At 42.9% G+C, this 27241-nt stretch overlaps 1 protein-coding gene across 1 annotated transcript in view; it reads left to right on the forward strand.

Moving 5' to 3' along the window:
• MCF2L2 (MCF.2 cell line derived transforming sequence-like 2) overlaps positions 1-27241 on the forward strand; it is a 516938-nt gene that overhangs the window by 183211 nt on the left and 306486 nt on the right. The window contains exons 12-15 of the mRNA XM_069727236.1: positions 1224-1415; positions 3898-4075; positions 24248-24354; positions 24649-24737. Coding sequence (XP_069583337.1) covers positions 1224-1415; positions 3898-4075; positions 24248-24354; positions 24649-24737 — 566 coding nt within the window. The remainder of the gene's footprint in view (positions 1-1223; positions 1416-3897; positions 4076-24247; positions 24355-24648; positions 24738-27241) is intronic.

Consider the following 27241-nt stretch of genomic DNA (forward strand, 5'->3'; position numbering starts at 1 on the left):
CTCTCAAGAGGTTTGAGGATCTCATCTCGGTGCCTAATGGCAGTGCGACCCCACACCATTTCTGACCTACTGCCAAACCGGTCATACTGAAGGATGCTGCAGGCAGCAGATCACTCTTTACGGCATCTCCAGACTCTGTCACGTATGTCACATGTGTTCAGTGTGAACCTGCTTTCATCTGTGAAGAGCACAGGGCGCCAGTGGCGAATTTGCCAATCCTGGTGTTTTGTGGCAAATGTCAAGCGTCCTGCACGGTGTAGGGCTGTGAGCACAACCTTTTGACGTCGGGCACTCGGACCATCCTCATGGAGTCAGTTTCTAACGATTTGTGCAGACACATGCACATTTGTGGCCTGCTGGAGGTAATTTTGCAGGGCTCTGGCAGTGCTCCTCCTGTTCCTCCATGCACAAAGGCGGAGGTAGCGGTACTGCTGCTGGGTTGTTGCCCTCCTACGGCCCCCTCCACATCTCCTGGTGTACTGGCCTGTCTCCTGGTAGCACCTCTAGCCTCTGGGCACTACGCTGACAGACACAGCAAACCTTCTTGCCACAACTCGCATTGATGAGCAATCCTGAATGAGCTATGAGCTGCACTACCTGAGCCACTTGTGTGGGTTGTAGAGTCCGTCTCATGCTACCATGAGTGTGAACGCACAACCAACATTCAAAAGTGACCAAAACATCAACCAGAAAGTATTGGTACTGAGATGTGGTCTGTGGTCCCCACCTGCATTACCACTCCATTATTGAGGGTGTCTTGATAATTGCCAATAATTTCCATGTGTTGTCTATTCCATTTGCACAACAGCATGTGAAATTGATTGTCAATCAGTGTTGCTTCCTAAGTGGACAGTTTGATTTCACAGAAGTTTGATTTACTTGGAGTTATATTCTGTTGTTTAAGTGTTCCCTTTATTTTGAGCAGTGTATTTAACAAAAACTAAGACTAGAGAAGCAGTGTGTAAAGAATTATAAATTTGCCTCCAGCAATTAAGAGGGTAAGCATCAGTTAGCAGCTGTTAATCAAATGTCCTTGATTAATTGCCCATCAGCAAGTGTGATCACCTATATAAAAGCAGAAGTTTGGGCATTTTGCTGGTCTGGAGCATACAGGTGTGTGTTAACACAACGCCAAGGATGAAACAACTTAGCAATAATCTCATATAAGAATTATCCCTTATTGATAGATCTTTAATCTTACATTCTGCTTTGGTTTGTCACAGGCGAACCAGTGGTGTGAAGATGGAATCTACCTCCTAGCCTCTCAAGCTGTGGATAAATGTCAGTCTCAGGATGGCGCGGAGTCGGCTCTACGAGACATCGAGAAATTTATTGGTAGTTCAAAAGTCCACCAGCTGTCCAATCCTACTGATTTTTATCACAAGTATGAAGTTATCCTCACTGCTGAAGTAAAGGTAAGGAGACCTTCTAATATTAGGTATGTTATTGTGTACATCATGCTATCCTGAAAAATAAAACACTCTAGATTTCTAAGCCAGTTACATGGCTCGAATTTTATTAATTACCCCTGATATGTAATTTTACACACAAAAGGTAAAAAATATGAAATACCTTGCTATTAGCCAGACTATGGTGTCCTGTTTGTCACACAAAGAAGGACAACGACTAAGGTTATGTTTGATTGACTACCCATATTTTCCTTAAGAAGGTAGGTGTAAAGCACATACTAAACAATCTTTAGCTATATAGACCAATTTACAACTGCTGTATATTAGTAATCTTGTGTAAATCTGTATAGCCATTGGTATTAGGCTTACCACTGCTCTCACCATACCACTGAGACAGCTTTCTTGGAAGCAAGTCGAAAGGAACTCATGAGCAGATGAGGCAGCAAAATGGAGGGCACCAGGTTGGGTGACTATACATGAGAAATATACAGTCACTTTTAAGTCCCAGAATGAAGGGACACTTCAGTATATATTTAATATATATATTACTGTGTGACATAGTCATCCATTCTTCTATGACTGTTGTCCCAGCATCTCTAGTCTTTCCTTGTAGAGGTCTATCTTGTTTTCTTATAGCCAGTCACTGGACTTAGTAGTTTGGGGTTGACATAACTGCTGAGCCCAGTGTCTGATTTCAGCAATCAAGTTGTCTGTAGTCATGACATTACAACTGCAGCTTGACAACAAGGACTGGGGGCAGCGGCAGGGAGGCAGCACTTGATCGCAGAAAGATGAGAAGAATGCTAATGTCATATTTAACCATAATAATCGTACAAGGAAAAAAAAACCCATAGACATTTCTCTTCATGTCACCAATGCCACGTGTGTTCCTTTTTGTGTGAAAGGGAGCAAGCCACTGCCAATTTGCTGGTGAAGGTTTCTATATTTTCTTAGAGCAAAATAATTGGTCATCCTGTCAGTTGCTTTCTGGGGAAAATTGGGGCCCTCATACCTATCTAATGATCAGCTGGTCCCATTTAAATTGGTTTGGTTGACATTAATCTAATGTGTACGGACAGTTTTTACCTGTCATTAGATTATTAATGGGATAAGGTCATATAAAATTTTACTTGTTCACTACATGTAATTACATACATCAATAAGATCTTCAAAACCTGCTAATTGTATGTATAAGATTCTTCCTGCAGGCACGTGTCAGTAAAATATAAAACGGCAGCTTGTGGGAACTTGGTCCTAAATTGATATTTACATTGGGCTGCGTTCTCACTTTGCTGCCAATAGTGGCAAAAAACGCACCATTTTGCTGCATTTTACTGCTGCAAAAAAAAAAGGAATCGCGATTGCACTGTGGTCTTAAAATCTGTCTCTGTACCCGCGCCAGCTGCATTAATAGATCAGTTATTCGGAAATTATCAGAAAGTCAAATAAAAGCCTGCACTGGGCGAGTGTGGTATCCAGAATTCATACTGATCGGAGTACTAATTATATGCAGATAAATGAACGTTAGACAGCAATGTGGACATTTTATATTTATATGTGTATACTTTCTTGAATTAGATCACTCGATGACCAAGAACGTAGGTGCAGCATATTTATCAGTAGGTGACCACCTGAGTGGAGAGGGACAAACAGCATTTGGTCATACATGAAGAAATTCTTAAGGAGTGTACAAGCAGAAATTGCTACGATGGTAGCATGGCATCCTCCTGAGGCGGGCAAATGTCAATGCAATTGTGATGCCAAATCTTGCAGCAATTGGCCATGGCGATGGGTGGAGGTGGGCCAAATGTGGTCTGATGCACCCCAATGATACTTCTGGAGCTATCTGAATAGATTAGTATGGAGAAGGAAGGTTGCCGCAATTTCTTGGACACCCCTTTTCAATAGGCAGTGAAATTACTCACATTGTTGAAGGAGTTTTCCTTTTCTCATCACTGGCACAGGAACAGTTCAGCATAGAAGCTCAGGTCCCAGAACTGGGTATGCCGACATAGGGTTTAGCAGCTGGTTTTAACAACATAGGGTATGCTAGCTAAGCCCGCTACATGACTGTATCTCGCACTGGGTTCAGGGGTACTGTAACAAAAAATATATGCTGCAGATGTTGAAGAGGCAAGGGGCATGGGATTTGGATTGAATCAAAGTTTGCACTGGGGCCCACAGGACTCTAGTTGCTATGAAGGTCTTATATGTTATATGCAGCATGAGTAGTGAACTGAATTAGAACTGGAATCAAGGCAAACAGACCCCACTCCGATGGTATATAATATGCCAACTTATTAATATGTTGTTGATGGTAAGGTACAAACCAAAGGAAATTTTTGTTAAAAGTGCGGTAAGTGTTTGTGAAGCAGCAGTGGTTATGACCTCGATAATGTGCAAAGTAGGGTGACATACATTTTTTACAGTTTGATATTGTATATCCAAATGCCCGGTACTTTACGTTTCATTTATTCATGACTTCCAGGCAAGTGTTCAGAAAGTACTACAGAAGCTGGCTGATGTTCAGGAAATGTTTGAGAAGAGGCAAGCGAGCCTGAAGAAGCTGGCAGCCAAACAGACAAGGCCTGTCCAGCCTGTAGCTCCACATCCAGAGTCATCTCCTAAAAGGGCATCTCCGAAAACAGCTCGGCCAGCATCTCTGGGTAAGATGTTAAGGCTTGTGTGTGCTTTTCTAGTGTCAGGGAAAAACATCTGTAAATAGGTGAAAGTAATGAGCACAAGATCCAGTGTAGCGCACGGTCACAGCTAGCTAGAGGAGAATTGAGCCAAAGCTAATTTTGAGGATTGGGTGTAGGTAGAGATGATCCTATAATTAAGAAAAAAAAATGATTTTGCTGTTTCCCCTTGTTTTCTATTCTTTAGTGGAAAAATTCTATGCCAATAAGGCCATCAGTCATGGTCTGTGACCTGCGACTTAAAGGGAACCTGTCACCTGAATTTGGCGGGACTGGTTTTGGGTCATATGGGCGGAGTTTTCGGGTGTTTGATTCACCCTTTCCTTACCCGTTGGCTGCATGCTGGCCGCAATATTGGATTGAAGTTCATTCTCTGTCCTCCATAGTACACGCCTGCGCAGGCGTAAGGAAAGGGTGAATCAAACACCCGAAAACTCCGCCCATATGACCCAAAACCGGTCCCGCCAAATTCAGGCATTCAGCTTATCTAGATGTGTGGTGAGCATTCTGAACCCCCAAGTGCTTCCCAGAAGTTTATAACAAAGAGCCGTTAAAATAAAAAAAATCATGTTTTTTCCACAAAAATGATATTTTCGGACCCAATTTTTATTTTACCAAGGGTAGCAGGAGAAATTGGACCCCAAAAGTTGTGCAATTTCTCTTGAGTACGCTGATACCCCTTATATAGAGGAATACTACTTTTGTGACACAGTCCAAAGCTCGGAAGGGAAGAGGCTTTTGCTGGAATGGTTTGAGGGTGCCATGTCACATTGGCAGAGCCCCTGAGGTGCCAGAACAACAGAACCCCCCATTGTAAACTGATTTTACATACTACACTCTCCAATTAATCTAGGGGTGCAGTGATCATATTAACGCCACATGTGCCTCACAGAATTTTATACCACTAAAATGTTGTTTTAGCTCCAAGTTTTCAAGTTTTCTAAGAGCTAATAGGAATTTTTTTTTACAACAAACTGAGGTCCATTTATTCCTGACTGCGCCAATAGCCTACATGTAATCGAGAAATATTCTTCAGGCACAATGCAAAGCTCAGAAGGTAAGGAGTGACAGATTTTACTGTTATGGTTTGCCGCTGCCATGAACCACTGGGAGAGCCCATGAGGTGCCAGAACAGCAGAACGCCCCATAAGTGACCCCATTTTACGAACTACACCTCTCAATGAACTCATCTAGGGGTGCAGTGATCATAGTGACACCATGGGTGTGACACAGAATTTTATACCATTAAGCAGTTTAGACAAAATAACTACATTTTTATTCCCAAAATTTTGTTTTAGCCCCAGATTTTACATTTTCACACAAGAAGTGGGTAAAATCAGCACCAACATTTGTCCCACAATTTCTACTGAACTTGGCAATATCCCATATGTGGCTGTACAGTACTACTTAGCCATACGGAGAGACTCGGGAGGTATGAAGCTCTATTTGCCTATTCAAGTGAATGGGTCTGTGCACATGTCAGTGTGTTTCCACGGGATGCTGGCATCGGCGCCAGGGAAGAAGCGTTACAGTAAGCGCTGTTCCCTGGCGCCAGGTCCTGAACATGGCTCTCATCATTCTCCTCTGCTCTGCTGGCAATCGAGGGAAGAATGATGAGAGTTACATTTAAGTGAGGTTGTCATTATGATTTAAAAAGAGAAAACACAGTAGTTTGACAATAAATAGTAACATAGTAACATACATAGTTAGTAAGGCCGAAAAAAGACATTTGTCCATCCAGTTCAGCCTATATTCCATCATAATAAATCCCCAGATCTACGTCCTTCTACAGAACCTAATAATTGTATGATACAATATTGTTCTGCTCCAGGAAGACATCCAGGCCTCTCTTGAACCCCTCGACTGAGTTCGCCATCACCACCTCCTCAGGCAAGCAATTCCAGATTCTCACTGCCCTAACAGTAAAGAATCCTCTTCTATGTTGGTGGAAAAACCTTCTCTCCTCCAGACGCAAAGAATGCCCCCTTGTGCCCGTCACCTTCCTTGGTATAAACAGATCCTCAGCGAGATATTTGTATTGTCCCCTTATATACTTATACATGGTTATTAGATCGCCCCTCAGTCGTCTTTTTTCTAGACTAAATAATCCTAATTTCGCTAATCTATCTGGGTATTGTAGTTCTCCCATCCCCTTTATTAATTTTGTTGCCCTCCTTTGTACTCTCTCTAGTTCCATTATATCCTTCCTGAGCACCGGTGCCCAAAACTGGACACAGTACTCCATGTGCGGTCTAACTAGGGATTTGTACAGAGGCAGTATAATGCTCTCATCATGTGTATCCAGACCTCTTTTAATGCACCCCATGATCCTGTTTGCCTTGGCAGCTGCTGCCTGGCACTGGCTGCTCCAGGTAAGTTTATCATTAACTAGGATCCCCAAGTCCTTCTCCCTGTCAGATTTACCCAGTGGTTTCCCGTTCAGTGTGTAATGGTGATATTGATTCCCTCTTCCCATGTGTATAACCTTACATTTATCATTGTTAAACCTCATCTGCCACCTTTCAGCCCAAGTTTCCAACTTATCCAGATCCATCTGTAGCAGAATACTATCTTCTCTTGTATTAACTGCTTTACATAGTTTTGTATCATCTGCAAATATCGATATTTTACTGTGTAAACCTTCTACCAGATCATTAATGAATATGTTAAAGAGAACAGGTCCCAATACTGACCCCTGCGGTACCCCACTGGTCACAGCGACCCAGTTAGAGACTATACCATTTATAACCACCCTCTGCTTTCTATCACTAAGCCAGTTACTTCACCCAACTTCACCAGTTACTTCACCCAATTGCTTCACCCAACCACTAAGCATGAGTGGAGAAAATGTTTTGGTGTTATCATTCATACTCTCTGAAAAAAGGCCAAGAAAGCAAAAATTCTGCTGGGGTATGGAAACTTTTGAGCAGAACTGTATATAGTAATCTTCAATTCTCACACTGGCCATTAGTGCTATTTTATACTGATTTTTCCCGTCCTTTCAGGGAGAGTTTTCAGCACGGCTCCTTATCATCATAGGCAAGATTACAATGGCTGGTAACTCCTCCATACACAGTTGGTAACACAGGATCAACTATTCACAATAAACAATGTCATGCCTAACCTTGCTCCTCTCCCTTTACAATGCCCTTTTCACCCGCTCAATACAAAAATGTCCATGTCTCACCATTGTGTCTATGTACATTTGTTGTTTCCTGATGCAAAAGGTCGATGTAGTCTAAAGAGCTTCTCTTTAAACACTATTTAATTTTCTGATGATCACTTCCCTTTAACAATGCAAGCAATGGAGCGGCCTCAACATGTGTGCCCTGCCTTAACACACATTTTCCATACCTACCTTCCCAATTATTATTCTACGAGTGTTATCTATATTCCATCAAGCAGGAAAGCAATACATTTAGAATTGTATACATGACTACATTATACGTAAATACTTTTCTGTAGTTGCTGGTAAGCTGTTAACAGCACTTTTATTGGCGATTGTCAATTATCAGCTTGTAAAAATGGACCTTTATGTGATTGATTTTTAGCACTCTCAAGTTTAGCCTTTAATCTTTTTATATAAGGAAATACCAAGAAATACCTCCAGTGAAGCCACTTGCAAGTAGGAGCAATCCTCAATTAGGGAGAAATTCTTCCTATGTACAGAATGATTCCTTCTGTATCAATATTTGTCTGGAACTGAATACTTAAATATTCTAATATTATTGTGAACTGGTGTGAGTTTATTGTAGCAGTGACTGACAGATTGATTTACTTGGCAGCTTATTCTTATCTGGAGTTAGATAAGACACATCTCAAGGTGAAACATGGAAGAAACCTCCCAGGCATAGCATAATAATAATAATAATATAATAATCTTTATTTCTATATAGCGCTAACATATTCCACAGTGCTTTACAGGTTGCACACATTATCATCGCTGTACCCGATGGGGCTCACAATCCAAATTCCCTATCAGTATGTCTTTGGAATGTGGGAGGAAACCGGAGTACCCGGAGGAAACCCACGCACACGGAGAGAACATACAAACTATTTGCAGATGTCCTTAGTGGGGCTTGAACCCAGGACTCCAGCACTGCAAGGCTGCTGTGCTATCCACTGTGCCTCCGTGCTGCCCACGGCATAGTATATAAGAAACCTCCCAGGCATAGAATAGTATATATAGTCAATATCATCAGTGACACAATATCATAAACAATGATCAATCGTGTAAATCATCTCTAGTTATTTTACTCTGCAAATACCAAGCTACCAGCAATAATAAAGTTATGTCTATTATTCTTTCCCAGCCTGAATAGGGCTTATTGGGGGTCAGATAACATTATACTACATTGTTTATCTTCTGACTACAATCTCCGCAAACCCACCATTTACAAATGTCCAAGTGTGTTCTGTTGAGTAAATACTGCACTATCTCAAATATATTATTATATGCTGTACCAAGGAGGAGTAGCCAGGGTCCTGGGTAGTTTAGAAGGTGTGCCCCCCAAGTACCTGATGTATCCTGGGCAGGGTGGATTTGATTTAAATCTGATTTAAATCACGATTTAAATTACGATTTAAATCACTAGTCAGTAAGGCTTGATTTAAATCAGTGATTTAAATCAAAGTTTCTACCTAAACTAGTTCTTGCTACTTTAACATGCAAGTAGATGAAGATTTTTAGAATCACTTTTTATATTACTTTTTTCTCCCCAGTTTAATGGGTTAATCATTCATATTTGGACACCACTGTTCTGTTGTACTTAGGAAGTAGAAAAATAATCCTGACCTTAATAACAATTTAAATAGATTTATTCAACTGAAACAATAACAACATTACAGCATAAGTTATTTGCTTAAACAAACATCCATGTTTGTTAACTAATTTGGCTAAACAAAATTTATATATATTATAAGAAACTTAGACTGTCAGCCCAGCCGACACATGAAAAACTTAAATACTACTGCCCCTGCTGTCCTCTGTAGCTCACTTGTCGTCATCTTCATCATCATCATCTTCTTCTTTGTTCCTATTCATAATCTGGAAAAGAAAAACAAGCTTTCCTGCTTTATTGGGTCCCAACCGATTTCTCAATTTAGAATGAATGAGTCCAAAGGAAGAGAATATTCTTTCAACGCCTGCAGAAGAAGCTACTGCTGTTAAAAGTGAAATCATTACTTGAACAGTCTCTGAATCCAAGCGCTTAAGTGACTTCCACCAGTTTACTGGTGTGACCTTCCTTAAAATATCTTCAGCAAACATATATTTCTTGAATGGTTCCCCCTTAGCTCTGAAGTTTATTATAGTTGGCATTAAAGATGGATGATTGCTGGATACCCATGTCATAGCTAACTCCTCTTCCTCAGCACTTAGGTTTTGACCCTGATATTGGATATTGACAATATTTGCCAAAAAATGAGCTGGATTCAGTGCTTGTCCCATTCGTTTGTTTACTGCTTGTAATTTAATTCTGTCCATGTGTAGTTCTGTTTTTAAGTGTTCACTCAGTTCCTTCCAAATTTCAACAGCATCCGCAATAAAACAGCTATTTTTCTGTATTTTGTTTAAAGCTTGAGAGATGGGTTTCAGGAAGCTCAGCATATGTTCAACATTTCTCTTAAGCCCAATGTTGAGGATTTTGGCTGTGACAGTGCCATCTATTTTATCTCGATTTTCTTCACAAAGTGTCATCAGAATAGGCCAGTTTTTGATATACTGCTCAAAACAGTCCACCACAGAGTTCCATCTAACATCTTGTGGGAGCGTTAGCTTGGTTCCACCCATCCTTTTCAGAGCTGCTGCAGCAAAATGATTATTACGGAAGTATTTAGCAATTTCAACAACATTAGCCTTTATTTCTGGAACACTTAAGTCTTTGGCTAAGAGGTGCAGCAAATGAGCACTGCAACCATATGTTATTAGCAGCTTTGTATTCCCTCCCTGCTCTTCTAAATCTCTTCTCATCTTGGATACGTTTTCAGCATTGTCAGTGACCAAACTGCGTACTAGACATTTGAATTTTTGTTCACATGTCGTTATAGCTTTTACTGCCACTTCTTGTAAGTATTCTGCTGTGTGTGCATTTCCTGACGTATCGGTTGTTTGTGCAAGGAAGACTTTACCTTCTTCTGTTGTTATACAAGCACATACAATAGGATCATTGTGAACATTACTCCACCCATCAATACTTAGGTTAACAATTTTACCCTCCAGAGCTGTTGCACATTGCTCCATTTCTCTGTCATACACTTGATCCAGCAGTTTCCCTGCAACATCAGCTCTGCTGGGTGGACTGTATCCTGGTCTCAGTGACTGAACCATATTAATGAAATGTGGGTTCTCAGTCAGACGGAAAGAAGAGTTCGTTGCATAAATAAACTGGGCCATTTTTTCATCAATCAACTCTTTTTCTAATCTGCTAGTTCTTATCACAAACCTATCTATGGTGGTTCCAGGAGGTAAAGGTTTTTTCTTCCTTTTGGGTGATGGTGATATGTGGCTGTGGGTGTCTGATGATGATGCTGCTGCTAATGAAGCACTATCCTGGATGGATAACTCTGAAACTGTAGAACAGGATGATGGTGATCTTGGAGGTGGATAGTTTCCAGAATCCATGAATTCCCCTAAACAAAAAAAGTCAATGCTGTTATTTTATTGTTTATACAATTTCTGCTTATTGTACACAACACATCACTGCCCCTGCCCCAAAAGGAAAATTTGTTTTTCTTCATAACTGTACCAAATGACAGTAACATGCAGTAATAATAAGAAATATAATTTTCTCACACATGACAGTTCAGTCTTTAGAAATAGGATTCAATAAAAGGTTTACCAACCTGAAGATCCTGCCTGTTCAGAAGTGTTTCTTTGGTCATCTTCATCACCGCACTTCTCATGATGTTGCTTCATTCGCGCCACCAGGCCTTGCATCTCTTTGTTGCATCGTTTGCATTTTGCACGCATGCCTGCCTTACCGATAGGCGAAGGAGCTTCATTAAAATATTCCCAAACTGGGTCTCTTTTACGGCCTGCTGCCATTATAAGGAAAGAATGTAATTAACCTCAGATCGTACACACAAACAGATCCAGACTTGTCTGCCTTTGGCTATGCTGCAGTATTGTGCTCAAAGTTTCACTTTCATTTTCTTGTCTGCTTGCCCTTCCTCCTCCTCACACTTAGATTCACATTCTTCTTGTGTTGTGCAGATCTATTCCACTCCAAACAATCAGAAACATATTGTCTAACTTCTTGGACTTGGCACTGAAGGGGTTGATTCTGTATTCATTGTTTGTAGAACAATAGGATTAAGGTCTTTTTCTCAACCCTGTTCATGTTGTAACATTTTTGCCGTGAAGAAGAGGCTGGGACCTCTGCGGAGTCAAATTCAGTTTTGAGAACTGCGTAAGTAAAGCGAGCGTCTGTGATAATATAGGAGAGAAACTGCCCACTAATCCTACAGAAACCTCTGGAAGAGCATGGCATTGTGAATGTTACACATATACAGCCTTTATTCTACCGAGTTAAACAACTCAGCTTTATCTCATGATGGAAGAACCTTTGGATGGTAAAATATTTTCCTCAAAAAGCAGTTTATTGAAAAAAATCCGATTTAAATCAAAAAAATCCGATTTAAATAAAAAAAATCCGATTTAAATAAAAAAAATACGATTTTTTTGATTTTTTTAAAAAAAACCATTGTTTTTTATCCACCCTGATCCTGGGACATGTCACATGATCCCCTTTGATAGATCATGTAAGTAATACACAGGTGCTCTAGGGCACATCCGTATACGTAAAATGTCAGAGATAGCTTCTTTCCCTTATTTATAGCACGATATATAACATAGCGCTATACAAAGTAGAGCAAGGGTGGCAGATTAATTTTCCCAAGGGGCCACATGAGAGACTGTGACTATTGTGGAGGCCAAACCAATAAACCAATAGGCTTAAATTAATTTTGCTCAATATTAATATAATATCAACAAATCATTAATAATTGTGTGACTTAATATTGAGCAGAATTAAGTATGTCGAAGTCCCGCTATATACAGTATGACTCACCGCATAGCGCCCTCAATCAATAATCAAAGCAATCATCCTACGGGGCTTTTATACATGTAAACCATAAAAAGAAAACTTAAAACATTCTATCTTTATTTAGTTAGTTTATAAACCATATACATAAAGACATAAATGCACACACATGCACAGAAAAAAATGATTTAAAACAAGAAAAAGGCGCACACATAAGGGGAGATAGGGACTAGTTTTGCCATTCACACTACCTGAGCGTAGGTTGGCGCCCTAAGTTGAAATGATATGGTGCCCCTGTTCTACACAGTATGAGCCTGCATATAGCCTCCAATATACAGTATAAGCCCTTATATAGCCTCCTATATGCAGTTTGAGTCCACACATAACTCCCTATATGCGGTATGTGCCCACATATAGTCCCTTGTTTATGCATAGTTTGAGCCCCTATATAGTCTCCTATATGCAGTATGAGCAAGTACAAAGCCTCCTATAGTATTAGCCATCATATAGCCTTCTATATACAGTATGAGCCCCTATAAAGCCTCCTATATACAGTATGACCCATTTATAGCCTCCTATATACAGTATAAGCCATTATATAGCCTCCTATATGCAGTATGAGCCCACACATAGTTCCCTATATGCAGTATGTGCCCATTTATAGCCTCCTATATACAGTATGAGCCATTATATAGCCTCCTATATGCAGTATGAGCCCCTATATAGCCTCCTATATGCAGTATGAGTTCCCTATATGCAGTATGTGCCCATTTATAGCCTTCTATATACTACAGTATGAGCCATTATATAGCCTCCTATATGCAGTATGAGCCCCTATATAGCCTCCTATATACAGTATGAGCCCCCACATTGTTCCCTATATTCAGTATGTGCCCACACATAGCCTCCTATATATAATATGAGCCCTCCCATCCCATACACATTAATACAAATAAAAAACACGCATACAGACATACTCACCTCGCTCCCATTCCCCTGGCGCTCTGCTCCGGTCTCCAAGGCTCCACTTCTACTGGCCGGCGCGTACATGTTAGCGCAATGATGTCATCAGGCTGGTATGTAACAGCAGAGGTGACGGGAGCTTCCCTGGAGCTGCGCTACCATTCTGCATCATCGGCCACGCCAAGAAAGCTCCCTACCAAGATACGAACAAATTGGTGGTGCACAAAACATAATGTGGGCAGTCCCTTGTGGCCTTGGGTAAAAGCCCAGATTGCCCTCCTACTAATCCACCTGTGTGCTGGACTAGGTCACAGTGATAGTATTGTCAAATGATGAAAATCAGCACAATTGATCCACACACACTGGCCATGTGCCATTTAAAAATTGTGGATTTTATTTTTTTCTACTGTGGCCAAGGTCCTTTGCCCCCTATCAGGCCGCAGGGCCTAGGTGCAATTGTTACCGCTGTACCCATTATAGCTACACTCCTGGTGTAATCCTGAGTTTATAGTCAGTTTCCTCATGTCAGGTATCTATGGGTTACTTTTATAGGGTTTCACTAAGACTTTAGATCAGTTCATAATGAATTCATGATATGAAATGCACTTTTCATGCTAAACTGATCTCAAAAGCAACAATGCAAACATTTTATTATTAATCCAAGCCAATCTATTAATACCTGTATGTAACATCAAGAATTTAAGAAAAAATTACAGTACTTTTTATGTTAAAGGAAATCTGTCACCTCATTTTTCGCATATAAGCTGCGGCCACCGCCATTAGGGGCTTATCTACAAGCATTCTGTAATGCTGTAGATAAGCCCCCGATGTAACCTGAAAGATAAGAAAAACAAGTTAGATTATACTCACTTGGGGGCAGTTCTGGTGCGATCCGATGGGTGTCTCGGGTCTGGCGCCTCCCATCTACATACGATGTCATCATCCTCCTTTGGTTCATGTCGCGGCTCCTGCACAGGTGTACTGATTTGCCTCATTGAGGGCAGGGTAAAGTACTGCAGTGCGCAGGCGCTGGGCCTCTCTGAGCTTTCCCGGCTCCTGCGCACTACAGTACTTCTATCTGCCCACAACAAGGCAGAGAATTACGCCTGCGCAAGAGCCGCGACAGAAGCAAGGAAGAGGACGTTATCGCATGATGATGGGAGGCACTGGACCTGCACCTGCGATGCCCATCGGACCCGGACCGCACCAAAGCACCCCTGGGTGAGTATAATCTAACTTGTTTTTCTTATCTTTCAGGTTACATCGGGGGCTTATCTACAGCATTACAGAATGCTGTAGATAAGCCCCTAATGGCGGTGGCCGCAGCTTATATGCGAAAAATTAGGTGACAGAATTTCAATCATATGGACACATTTGGTAAATGTTGTTTTTCAGTTAAACTAATGTGTGTTTAGCTAAGAAAAAAACATTTTTGCAGTAGGGGATCTTTAAAATTATTGGACCATTTGGCTTCTACAGCCTCTATGCATAACTGTACATAGCAGACTGCAGAATTTTCAGTTAAATCTGTCAATGACTCGTTCTGAGCCCGATTGAGAGAAGTGCCTTATTTGGAAAGCCTAGTAATGAATTGGATAGATGCTCATCTGGCTCACCCTGAGCTCTATTATTAGGCCGGGGTCACACTTGCGAGTGCTATGCGAGAAACTTGCGCTTGTCTCTCGCCTCAATACCCGGCACTGCTGCCGGCACTCGGACCGGAGCGTGCGGCTGCATGTATTTCTATGCACGCAACCACAGTCCCTGAATCCAAACTAATGTAGACTATATTACAGAGGTCAATGCACAAAAATCTTTATGACATCCAGGCAATGTTTTATATATAAAAGTTTATTCTCAGAGGAAAGTTCAAAGGAAAATAAATATTTCTGAGTAATCTTATTCAATGGAAATATTTAGTGCGTTACTAGGAAATTTGCTTAGAATAGAGAATGTTTGGAGAGAAGAGACCACTCCGAATATTTACGACCAATTTCTTAAAAAGACACGTTTTTTAAAATGTTTCCCTTTATTACTCATGAGAAATTATAACGTGAACTGTGAGAAATAGATATGATATCTTAGATCACAGAAACCCTTGTCACATCCAACAGGAAACGTACAAGATGAACATTTGTAGCATATATGGATTGTATACAGGATTGATGTCTGTAAATATACCGTATATACTCGAGTATAAGCCGACCCGAGTATAAGCCGACCCCCCTAATTTTGCCACAAAAAACTGGGAAAACTTATTGACTCGAGTATAAGCCTAGGGTGGAAATGCAGCATTTACCGGTGAATTTCAAAAATAAAAATAGATCATTATTTCCCCATAGCTGTGCCATATAGTGCTCTGCACCGTTCATATTTCCCCATAGGTGTGAACCATATAGTGCTCTGCACCGTTCATTATGCCCCCTAGCTGTGCCATATACGGTGCTCTGCACCGTTCATTGTGCCCCATAGATGTGCCATATACGGTGCTCTGCACCGTTCACTGTGCCCCATAGCTGTGCCATATACGGTGCTCTGCACCGTTCACTGTGCCCCATAGCTGTGCTGTGCCATATACGGTGCTCTGCACCGTTCACTGTGCCCCATAGCTGTGCCATATACGGTGCTCTGCACCGTTCACTGTGCCCCATAGCTGTGCCATATACGGTGCTCTGCACCGTTCACTGTGCCCCATAGCTGTGCCATATACGGTGCTCTGCACCGTTCACTGTGCCCCATAGCTGTGCTGTGCCATATACGGTGCTCTGCACCGTTCACTGTGCCCCATAGCTGTGCTGTGCCATATACGGTGCTCTGCACCGTTCACTGTGCCCCATAGCTGTGCTGTGCCATATACGGTGCTCTGCACCGTTCACTGTGCCCCATAGCTGTGCTGTGCCATATACGGTGCTCTGCACCGTTCACTGTGCCCCATAGATGTGCCATATACGGTGCTCTGCACCGTTCACTGTGCCCCATAGCTGTGCTGTGCCATATACGGTGCTCTGCACCGTTCACTGTGCCCCATAGCTGTGCTGTGCCATATACGGTGCTCTGCACCGTTCACTGTGCCCCATAGATGTGCCATATACGGTGCTCTGCACCGTTCACTGTGCCCCATAGCTGTGCTGTGCCATATACGGTGCTCTGCACCGTTCACTGTGCCCCATAGATGTTCCACATAAATTTGTGCCGCCGCTGCCGCAATAAAGAAAAAAAAACACATACTCACCTCCCTTGATTGCAGCTCCCGGCGTCTCGTTCCGGCGCCTCCATCTTCCCGGCGTCTCTGCTCTGACTGATCAGGCAGAGGGCGCCGCGCACACTGTATGCGTCATCGCGCCCTCTGCCTGAACAGTCAGAGAGCAGAGACGCCGGGAAGATGGAGGCGCCGGCCGGGAAGATGGATCGGCGCCCGGCGGCTGGAACGAGGACAGGTGAATATGCTATACTCACCTAGTCCTGGCGATCCTCGCGCTGTCCCCTCCTGTCTTCGGTGCCGCAGCTTCTTTCTCTATCAGCGGTCACCGGCACCGCTGATTAGAGAAATGAATAAGCGGCTCCGCCCCTATGGGAGGTGGAGCCGCTTATTCATTTCTGTAATGAGCGGTCCCACGTGACCGCTGAAGAGAGGAAGAAACTGCAGCGCCGAAGCCCGTGGGACGGCAGGGACAGCGCGAGGATCGCTGGGACTAGGTAAGTATACCCCAGCGCCCTCACCCCCTCACCTGCCGACCCCACCGCTACCGTGACTCGAGTATAAGCCGAGGGGGGCACTTTCAGCCCAAAAATTTGGGCTGAAAATCTCGGCTTATACTCGAGTATATACGGTAAATGATATACAGTGGGTATGGAAAGTATTCAGACCCCTTTAAATTTTTCACTCTTTGTTTCATTGCAACCATTTGGTAAATTAAAAAAAAAATTCATTTTTTTCACATTAATGTACACTCTGCACCTCATCTTCACTGAAAAAAACAGAAATGTAGAAATTTTTGCTAATTTAATAAAAAAAGTAAAACTGAAATATCACATGATCATAAGTATTCAGACCCTTTGGTCAGACACTGTCTTTCTCCAATCAAACTCTTATACTACCTTACTAAAAAAAAAAACATTTTAAAGAGTTAATGGGCAACAGATAATACTGGGCTTACTGAAATAAGTGGGTTTAACAGGGGATGGCCAGCTTTCAAGGGAAACTATCCATAAGATTTTGCAATATAATCTAAGAGCATCATGACACAGAGGCAAATACCTTGACTACGGCGATGTGTCACTTATTGGCCTATGTTTTGCTGTTTCGATACAATCAGCATTTTTATCAGCAAGAGATTATCATTACAGGACAACTATGCACGTGCAGGGTAGTCCAACCACACTCCCAGTACTGATTACCAGCTCTGTGTCGCTATACCATGTACACAGTAAGCTGTGGGTGGCAACTATCATGACTGCTGCATTCACATTCCCTAAGTCTAGCGTTGGCTCCCGTTTCGGTGTTCTGGTAACACGCATCACCCACTGTAGCGAATCATTCAGCATTAGCGGCTGTGTCTAGGTTGACGCCACGCGCCGCTGAGCTCAGAGATTGGCCAGAGCAGTGACGCACAACGCTGGCATAATGTCACCGCTATAGCCAAAGTTCAGAGACCAAAGCAGCAGCAGCAGGGAGCTGGTGAATAGGTTAAGTAGTACTTAGTCAGTAATGGATGGTGGGGGGGGTATTAGCGGAAAAAAAGCAAAAAAAGAAAAATGCAGAGAGGTTGCTGAGCTATAATAAAAGCATAGCGTGTTGTGGGAGAGAGTTTGCCAACAGATGGAAGATAGCGTGTAACCACCTCCTTCTTCAGTCCTCTGGTGGACGGAAAGTCTGCTACACAGGAAAGTTCAATGCCACTTTGCGATAACATTCTGTATGGTTTCTGTAACCACCCCGGGTGGCTGCGCTCCATAGTACTTTCCATATTACTCATGTGCCGCAGGAGTTTTGCATTGAATATACTGATGTCTTCAGAAACGAAACTTTTTCAAACCATTTTTTGTTGCTGTGATATTGTGTTTTTGGAAAATGCATATGTGGATAAATCGGAGCAATAAAAGCATAAAATACAAGCACTGGCCCCGATTTCTCTTTTTGGAAGAATTAAAAGAATCTTGTACACATGAATCTGCGTCCTGGGTGATGCTCGGTTAGCGGCACATAAACCATCTGTAGCCGGTTCTTGAGATCCAAATAAGATGACAAATGCAGAATATATTTACATAGTATGGTGAGGCATGGCCATCAAGAGTACCTGCAAGTGTTCATCAGGTATTACATTTCACAAATTAATTATCGTTTCTATAAACATTAAATTGACAACATCATCAGCAATAAGGTTTTATTTTTGAAAGCAGATCTGAAAAGAACTTGCACTTTTACTTCATGAGGAAGAGTAATACATTTTCATAGATGGCTGCCCACCATGAGGTGGCTGCCCACCAAATAAATGAAGAGTGTCCACTCCAATTACAAAATTAAAATATAAAATTCTTAGCATAAAAGAGAGACCGGATCAGCCCGTCCATGGCTTTTTGTTTTAATAAGGACACTGTTAAGGCTTCCCCAAATTAATCCGTGGGAAACGGAGTTATTGGTAAACACAGCTGCGTGTGAGCAATTTCTGTTCACATTGTCCATCATCCACAATTTGTGCTCACATGTTTACACTCATGCAATTCATTACTTAATATGTGTAATGCCTTGATGTGGAGTTTCTGCATTTGGTGAATTGTTGACTAAACACGAGATAAGTTAATAATGGCTTCTGGGCGTTTATACAAGGATAAGAGAGCTCAGTGGAGTGTATCACACAGGATGAGATTAGATACACAATATCTAATGTATGGAATGTTTGACATCACTCCGTCCACTTCTATGGGAGCAGTGGTGTAATGTGTGGCACCGCTCCATCCACTTTTAGGGGATCAGTGGTAATGTTGACACTGCACTGTCCACTTCTATGGAAGTGGTGTAATGTATGGCACCGCTCCATCCACTTTTAGGGGATCAGTGGTAATGTTGACACTGCACTGTCCACTTCTATGGGAGCAGTGGTGTAATGTGTGGCACCGCTCCATCCACTTTTAGGGGATCAGTGGTAATGTTGACACCGCACTGTCCACTTCTATGGAAGCAGTGGTGTAATGTGTGGCACCGCTCCATCCACTTTTAGGGGATCAGTGGTAATGTTGACACCGCACTGTCCACTTCTATGGAAGCAGTGGTGTAATGTGTGGCACCGCTCCATCCACTTTTAGGGGATCAGTGGTAATGTTGACACCGCACTGTCCACTTCTATGGGAGCAGTGGTGTAATGTGTGGCACAGCTCCATCCACTTTTAGGGGATCAGTGGTAATGTTGACACCGCACTGTCCACTTCTATGGAAGCAGTGGTGTAATGTGTGGCACCGCTCCATCCACTTTTAGGGGATCAGTGGTAATGTTGACACCGCATTTTCCACTTCTATGGGAGCAGTGGTGTAATTTGTGACACCGCTCCATCCACTTTTAGGGGATCAGTGGTAATGTTGACACCGCACTGTCCACTTCTATGGGAGCAGTGGTGTAATGTGTGGCACCGCTCCATCCACTTTTAGGGGATCAGTGGTAATGTTGACACCGCACTGTCCACTTCTATGGGAGCAGTGGTTTAATGTGTGGCACCGCTCCATCCACTTTTAGGGGATCAGTGGTAATGTTGACACCGCACTGTCCACTTCTATGGGAGCAGTGGTGTAATGTGTGGCACCGCTCCATCCACTTTTAGGGGATCAGTGGTAATGTTGACACCGCACTGTCCACTTCTATGGAAGCAGTGGTGTAATTTGTGACACCGCTCCATCCACTTCTAGGGGAGGAGTGGTGGAATGTGCAACACCGCTTTGTCCACTTTTAGGGGAGCAGCGATAATTTATGACGCAGCTCTGTCCACTTCTACGGGAGCAGTAGTGTAATGTGATGGGCATTAGATACAGGTCTCTGGGGCGGTGCGCTTTAGATACACTGATATAGCAAAGTTACGGTATGCCAGTGATCAGAGCACAGCCGCATGATGATAACTCAGCAGGGAGCAGCGATCAGCAGTCTGAGCACTGTGGGCGGTGACAAGGGGAAAGTCAAGCATAGCTGCGGGCTTCAAAAAAAATGGTGCCCATCTCCTCCCACAGCTGTGACCTAGACAGCCCAGGCCACAGATGGAGGCAGCCACAATACAGGTGATGCGGTTGGACACCGACTGCAGTCTCCTATGTATATGTACAGGGGCTGCCGTATTTGAGGTGTCTCTAAGGGTCGTGCTCAGACACTTACACACCACCAAATGTAAATGGCAGCCCCCATTGGCTGAAGACGTTAATAAATTAAAAAAAAAAAAGTTAAATTAATGCATTTCATTTTGTATCACAAATAATTGATTACATAATTAGTAATACAAAAATAAAAATTGCGGCACCTGTCATTTAAAGAAAATATTAACCATCGTTTAAATCTACCCTTCAAAGAAAAGAAGTGAACATAATCGCTATAGAATGGATACAGGGTATACAAAAATTAAAGAAATGTTATTCATTATTATTTACAGTTGAATACAATCTGCGCTATATTTTATCTATGCACACAAGATGGCTGTCTGCGACCTCTCCCAACTCCCCCATATACAAGAACACGGGGGCCGAGCATTCATGTAGAGAAGAAAGCTGCTGTCACTTGAAAAAAAACTGTATTAGCCTGCAGATATTGGGTTAATCTGCAGGTTAATAGCATTGTTAAGCTGCCCGGCCTCGGCACTTAGACCCACACTGCCGGGAGGAAGTTATCTTTATTCCCCTCCTCCAATAGTGTTGTGGATTGTCATGGGGTGGTGCCGGCGCGGCTTCGGTCACCGCTGTGTGTAGAGAACGGCGGCTGTAACAGCGCCCCTGATCCTGACTGACAGCCGGCCCTAATGCGCAGCTGCTGTGCTGTCAGTCAGAGCCAGAGGCTCGATTTCCGCCCTCTCTGTATATACAGGGCGGTGAATGAATCCGCTTTTTAAACATATCCAATTGTGTATATTATTATTTCAAGATGAATTGGTTAAAATCAAGTTTAAAATTAACTTTGTTATTGGGAAAACCCCTTTAACATGCAGATTAACTCCATATCTGTAGGTTAATAGAGTTTTTTCCAGGAAACAGGTTCTCTTTAAAGAGAACACAGTAAATAAATACTCACCTCTCTAACTCCTTGTTCCAGCGGTGCTTCCTGCTCCTGCTCATCTGACAGCGGGCGCTGGGCGGTGACGTCATCACGCCCGCTGTCAGACGGTGTGGGGGATAATGGGGGAAGGAGCTCAGCGCAGCTTCCCTCATAGCTGCCGATACAGCTCACCATGCGATGACGGGCGGGAGGCCCACTGCTGGCACCGGGCCCCCCGCCTGCTCAGGTGCCCCATAGCGGCAGTGCAGGGAGATCGATTCTCCCTGTTCTGCGGCAGAATGTAACTGCATCGGCGCGCGCAGTTACAGTAGCGTAGCTCCCGGGGGGCGCCCTCAGAGCGTGGGGCCCGGGGCAATGGCCCCCTCTGCCCCCCCCGGTAGCTACGCTACTGGGCTGCATGATTACAGTCATATATACCATATATATATTTCAGAGAAAACCAGTTTAAAAGCCCCTGGAGACTGAGCCGCATGAGAAACTAGTCAGATAGGCGGCTCCATGGAAGCTTCTCCCCACCGAGTGGTAGGTCTCTGCCTGCATGCACACGTATGGAGAGACTTGTCACTCCAGGGAAGCAGGCAGGAAGAAGCCGGCTGTCCAACTAGTCACCCGTGTAGCTCAATCTCTGGTGGCTTGTAAACTACTGCTGCAGCATTTGAGAGTGAAACATACATGGCTGAACTGATACAGCCCTGGTCTGATACATGTTACTTGTGGTTTGGGCTGCATGCATCTGCTGTCAGGTTTCTACAAAAGATATTGTAACTCATACTTGGCTTCATGATAACCATTATTACCATATATAGTTATGTGTTTATGACCATATGATTTCATGGTAATGAGATTGTTGTGAATGTATTAAATCAGATAGCTAAAATTAAAAACTGGAAAAACTAAATTCTTGATCGGGTTACAAAAGTGAATAAAAGTATCACATGTACAGTGGGGAAAAAAAGTATTTAGTCAGCCACCAATTGTGCAAGTTCTCCCACTTAAAAAGATGGGAGAGGCCTGTAATTGACATCATAGGTAGACCACAACTATGAGAGTCAAAATGAGAAACCAAATCCAGAAAATCACCTTGTCTGATTTGGCAAGATTTATTTTGTTAATTAAGGTGGAAAATAAGTATTTGGTCACCTAAAAACATGCAAGATTTCCAGCTCCCGCTGACCTGTAACTTCTTTTTTAAAGGGACACTGTCACCTGAATTTGGAGGGAACAATCTTCAGCCATGGAGGCGGGGTTTTTGGGTGTTTGATTCACCCTTTCCTTACCCGCTGGCTGCATGCTGGCTGCAATATTGGATTGAAGTTCAATCTATGTCCTCCATAGGACACGCCTGTGCAAGGCAAGATTACCTTGTGCAGGCATGTACTACGGCGGACAGAGAATGAACTTCAATCCAGTATTGCAGCCAGCGGGTAAGGAAAGGGTGTATCAAACACCCGAAAACCCCGCCTCCATGGCTGAAGATTGTTCCCTCCAAATTCAGGTGACAGTGTTCCTTTAAGAGGCATCTCTGTTTTCCACTCATTATCTGTAGTAATGGCACCTGTTTGAACTTATCAGTAAAAGACATAACCTCAAACAGTCACACTCCAAACTCCACTATGGTGAAGACCAAAGAGCGGTCGAAGGACACCAGAAACAAAATTGTAACCCTGCACCAGGCTGGGAAGACTGAATCTGCAATAGGCAAGCAAGTTGGTGTGATGAAATCAACTGTGGGAGCAATAATAAGAAAATGGAAGACATACAAGACCACTGATAATCTCCATCGATCTGGGGCACCATGCAAGATTTCACCCCATGGGTTCAAAATGATCACAAGAACGGTGAGCAAAAATCCCAGAACCACACGGGGGGACCTAGTGAATGACTTGCATTGAGCTGGGACCACCGTAACAAAGGCTACCATCAGTAACACACTATGCCGCCAGATACTCAGATTCTGCAGTGCCAGACGTACCCTCTTGCTTAAGCTAGTAGTTGTCCAGGCCTGTCTGAAGTTTGCTAGAGAGCATTTGGATTATACAGAAGAGTATTGGGAGAATGTCATATGGTTTGATGAAATCAAAGTAGCGCTGTTTGGAAGAAACAAAACTCGTGTTTGGAGGAGACAGAATGCAGTTTTGCATCCAAAGAACACCATACCTACTGTGAAGCATGGGGGTGTTCCTCTGCAAGGGGACCAGGATGACTGATCCGTGTACATGAATGAGTGGGGCCATGTATCGTGAGATTTTGAGTGCAAACCTCCTTCTATGAGCAAGGGCATTGAAAATGAAACGTGGGTGGGTCTTTAAGCATGATAATGATCCCAAGCACACTGCCAGGGCAAAGAAGGAGTGGCTTCATTAGAAGCATATGAAGGTCCTGGAGTGGCCTAGCCAGTCTCCAGATCTCAACCCCACAGAAAACCTTTGCATGGGGTTGATAGTCCGTGTTATTCAGCTAAAGGCCCAAAACATCACTGCTCTAGAGATCGGCATAGAGGAATGGGCAAACATACCACCAACAGTGTGTGCCAACCTTGTGAAGACTTACAGAAAACGTTTGACCACTGTCATTGCCAACAAAGGATATATAACAAAATATTGAGCTGAACTTTTGTTAATGACCAAATACTTATTTTCCACCATAATTTGCAAAATAAATCTTGCCAAATCAGACAAGGTGATTTTCTGGATTTGTTTTCTCATTTTCACACTCATAGTTGTGGTCCACCTATGATGTCAATTACAGGCCTCTTGCATCTTTTTAAGTGAGAGAACTTGCACAATTGGTGGCTGACTAAATACTTTTTTTCCCCCCACTGTATACATGGCTTAAACATTAGTAGTTAGGAAGTTAATAACTTGTAAAATATACTTTTTTTTTTTTCTTAGCTACAACTCGAAGAGCTCCAGATATTCCCTCTGCACCTCCAAAGTCCCTGTCCGAAGCTGATCTGTCAAGAAAACGAAACAATAAAAAGGCAAAAAGTGGCATAAAGGTAAGGCGATACGTTTAACTACATTCTTCCTGTCATCACTGGGTCATTTCTTACCATGGGGACAAAAGAGTTGGAAAGTAGTATTTGCTGATCTTTAGGCAGGACACAGTATTACAGTACTTGCTTTCTTTTTTTCACGAAGAATGTTTTACTTAACAAAACTAGTCTAGACAATTGCTAATAATCGAAGAGGCAGAACTAAAGTGCTGGGTTAGGCTTCTTTCGGGCCTTTGTGGCTTTGATTAGAGAAGGATGGAATTCTTATTTTTATCTCTCATTTGCCATAAACTCTAGATTGAAGTCATGCATGAAGCAAGTCAAGGTGGGACAAGCCGATCCCTAGTGATGAGTGAAAGTGAGGAGAATCTTTGCACTAGAAAAAGGTAGGCCAAAAACCGCCATGGTGATTTTTTCTTTCAGCTCAAGTTTGATTATTAATGACTGCCTATGCTTCGAGTAATATTGGACAATAAATACGTCATACATACAAAAAGGCACAATTTTACAACAGAAAACATAACAGCTTTCAATGATTGGTTATGGAATCATCTTTTAGCAAACCTTGCATCAGATAAGTCATTGCAAAATGTTTGTTTTTTGTTGACTACTGGACTACATTACTTATATCCAGAGCTGCCTTCACAAATTTCAAGACCCTGTACATTGAAATTGTTTGTGATTCCATTACGCTAATTAGTGGAGGAGGATGTAGGGAGAAGAGACAAAATAGCAGGGGTTAAGGTTAAAGGGACTCTGTCACCTGAATTTGGCGGGACTGGTTTTGGGTCATATGGGCGGAGTTTTCGGGTGTTTGATTCACCCTTTCCTTACCCGCTGGCTGCATGCTGGCTGCAATATTGGATTGAAGTTCATTCTCTGTCCTCCATAGTACATGCCTGCGCAAAGCAATCTTGCCTTGTGCAGGCGTGTACTATGGAGGACAGAATGAACTTCAATCCAATATTGCAGCCAGCATGCAGCCAGCGGGTAAGGAAAGGGTGAATCAAACACCCGAAAACTCCGCCCATATGACCCAAAACCAGTCCCGCCAAATTCAGGTGACAGGTTCCCTTTAAGAGAACGACATACATACATGTATGTTATTTTTATTTAGTTTTTAGCTTTGATATACACAAGTGCTTTACACTACTCTTGCTTAAAAAAATAAAATGCTACAGATTTTGCGCTAATATCTTGTGACTTATTTTGCATGGCAAAAATGCTAATGCTTTCCCTCACTACTTTTCAAAAGTAGTAGCAGAAATGGCTGGCTTGTAGCATGAGGACAGGTGCACCCTCCGCCATTGCTGACAAATTATGTATAATTTACACCAGTAATTTGTGTAATTTAGAGCATGGTAACGTTTGAGACTGTGGTCATCTTGTGTTTCTTCCATTTTCTAATAATTGTGCCATCAGTTGTTGCCTTCTCACCAAGCTGCTTGCCTATTGACCTGTAGCCCATCCCAATTTCGTCCCTGGTGTCCTTACACAGCTTCTTGGTCTTGGCCATGGTGGAGAGGTTGGCGTGTGAATGATTGAGTGTGTGGACAGGTGTCTTTTATACAAGTAACACATTCAAACAGGTGCAATTAATACAGGTAATGAGTGCAGAGATGCAACAGTCCAGGGTAAGAACCACTGGGGAATGAGATGCTGCGATCGCAGCCTCAGTGACGTCACTGAGGCTGCGCTCCCAGCCAGCTTGAACTGCGGTGACCTCATGACCGTGGGGAAAAAAAGTCAGTGATGAGGTCACTGCAGTTTAAGCTCAGTGTCTTCACAGCAGATCACCAAGAAAAAGTCTACTATTAATTTATACAAAGTGTGTTATGCAAATTGTCTCTTCAGAGAGGAAGAGGACTAGAACTGTGGCGTCACCTATTGGAAGCAGTGATCCTAAGGGTAAGTTCACACAGGGCATTTTTTATTCTAATTTTCAGCTGCTTTTTACAATACCAGCAAAGCCTATGAGATTTTACAAATCTCATGCACACACATTGGTTTTTTGTGTGATCAGTATTTTGTGCTTTGCCCACCTTTTTTAGACAGAGCATGTCACTTCTTTCAGCGTTTTTGCTATGTTTTTCCAGCGTTTTTCACCCATTGACTTGAATGGGTGTTGAAAAAACGCAGGTATCATTGTTTGCTGCTGAAAATTCAAGGACATTAGCCTGGACAAAGAGAAAAAAATGCATCAAAGATGCACCTAAACATGCGTTTTTGACGCAGCTTCTTTCCTGCCAAGATCAGGTTTTGCTGCAGAAAAAAAAAGCAGCAAAAACGCCCTGTGTGAACTAACCCTTAGGCCGAAATCACACTACAGCGAGATACGGCCGAGTCTCGCTGGTTAAAAAGCAAACTGTGGCACCGGCACTCCAAAGCGGTGCGTGCGGCCGCATAGCAATACATGGAGCTGCACGCTCCGCTCCGGAGTGCCGGTGCCAGAGCTTGTTTTTAACCAGCGAGACTCTGCTGTATCTCGCTGCAGTGTGACTCCGGCCTGAATCTCAATATCGACTCTTTAATGAGCCTTGCAATAGGACTTCGGATAAAAGCCAAACCAGAATCTAATTTTGTAAACAAGATGTTTCAGGGTGTTGTCCCTCATCAATGCAACGTAGGAGATCTGATTTGGTCTACTGAGGGGCTCTGGACTTGGATGTAAGGGTAATGTTTCTCCTTGTTGAGAGTTAGGGTAAGGTTCCACGTTCCGGATTGCCGGCGCTTGGACGGAGCGGAAAACTCACTCCGCCCAAAGCGCCATCCCCTTCTGTACGGGAGGTGATTCCGGATGTGTTCATTGCACACATCCAGAATCTCCGCACCCCATTCATAGGGCCCTGTGATTTACTTTGTGTCGCCGCAAGGTAAACGGACATGTTGC

The sequence above is a fragment of the Ranitomeya imitator genome, chromosome 5, assembly GCF_032444005.1.
Source record: "Ranitomeya imitator isolate aRanImi1 chromosome 5, aRanImi1.pri, whole genome shotgun sequence".
NCBI classification, from domain to species: domain Eukaryota; kingdom Metazoa; phylum Chordata; class Amphibia; order Anura; family Dendrobatidae; genus Ranitomeya; species Ranitomeya imitator.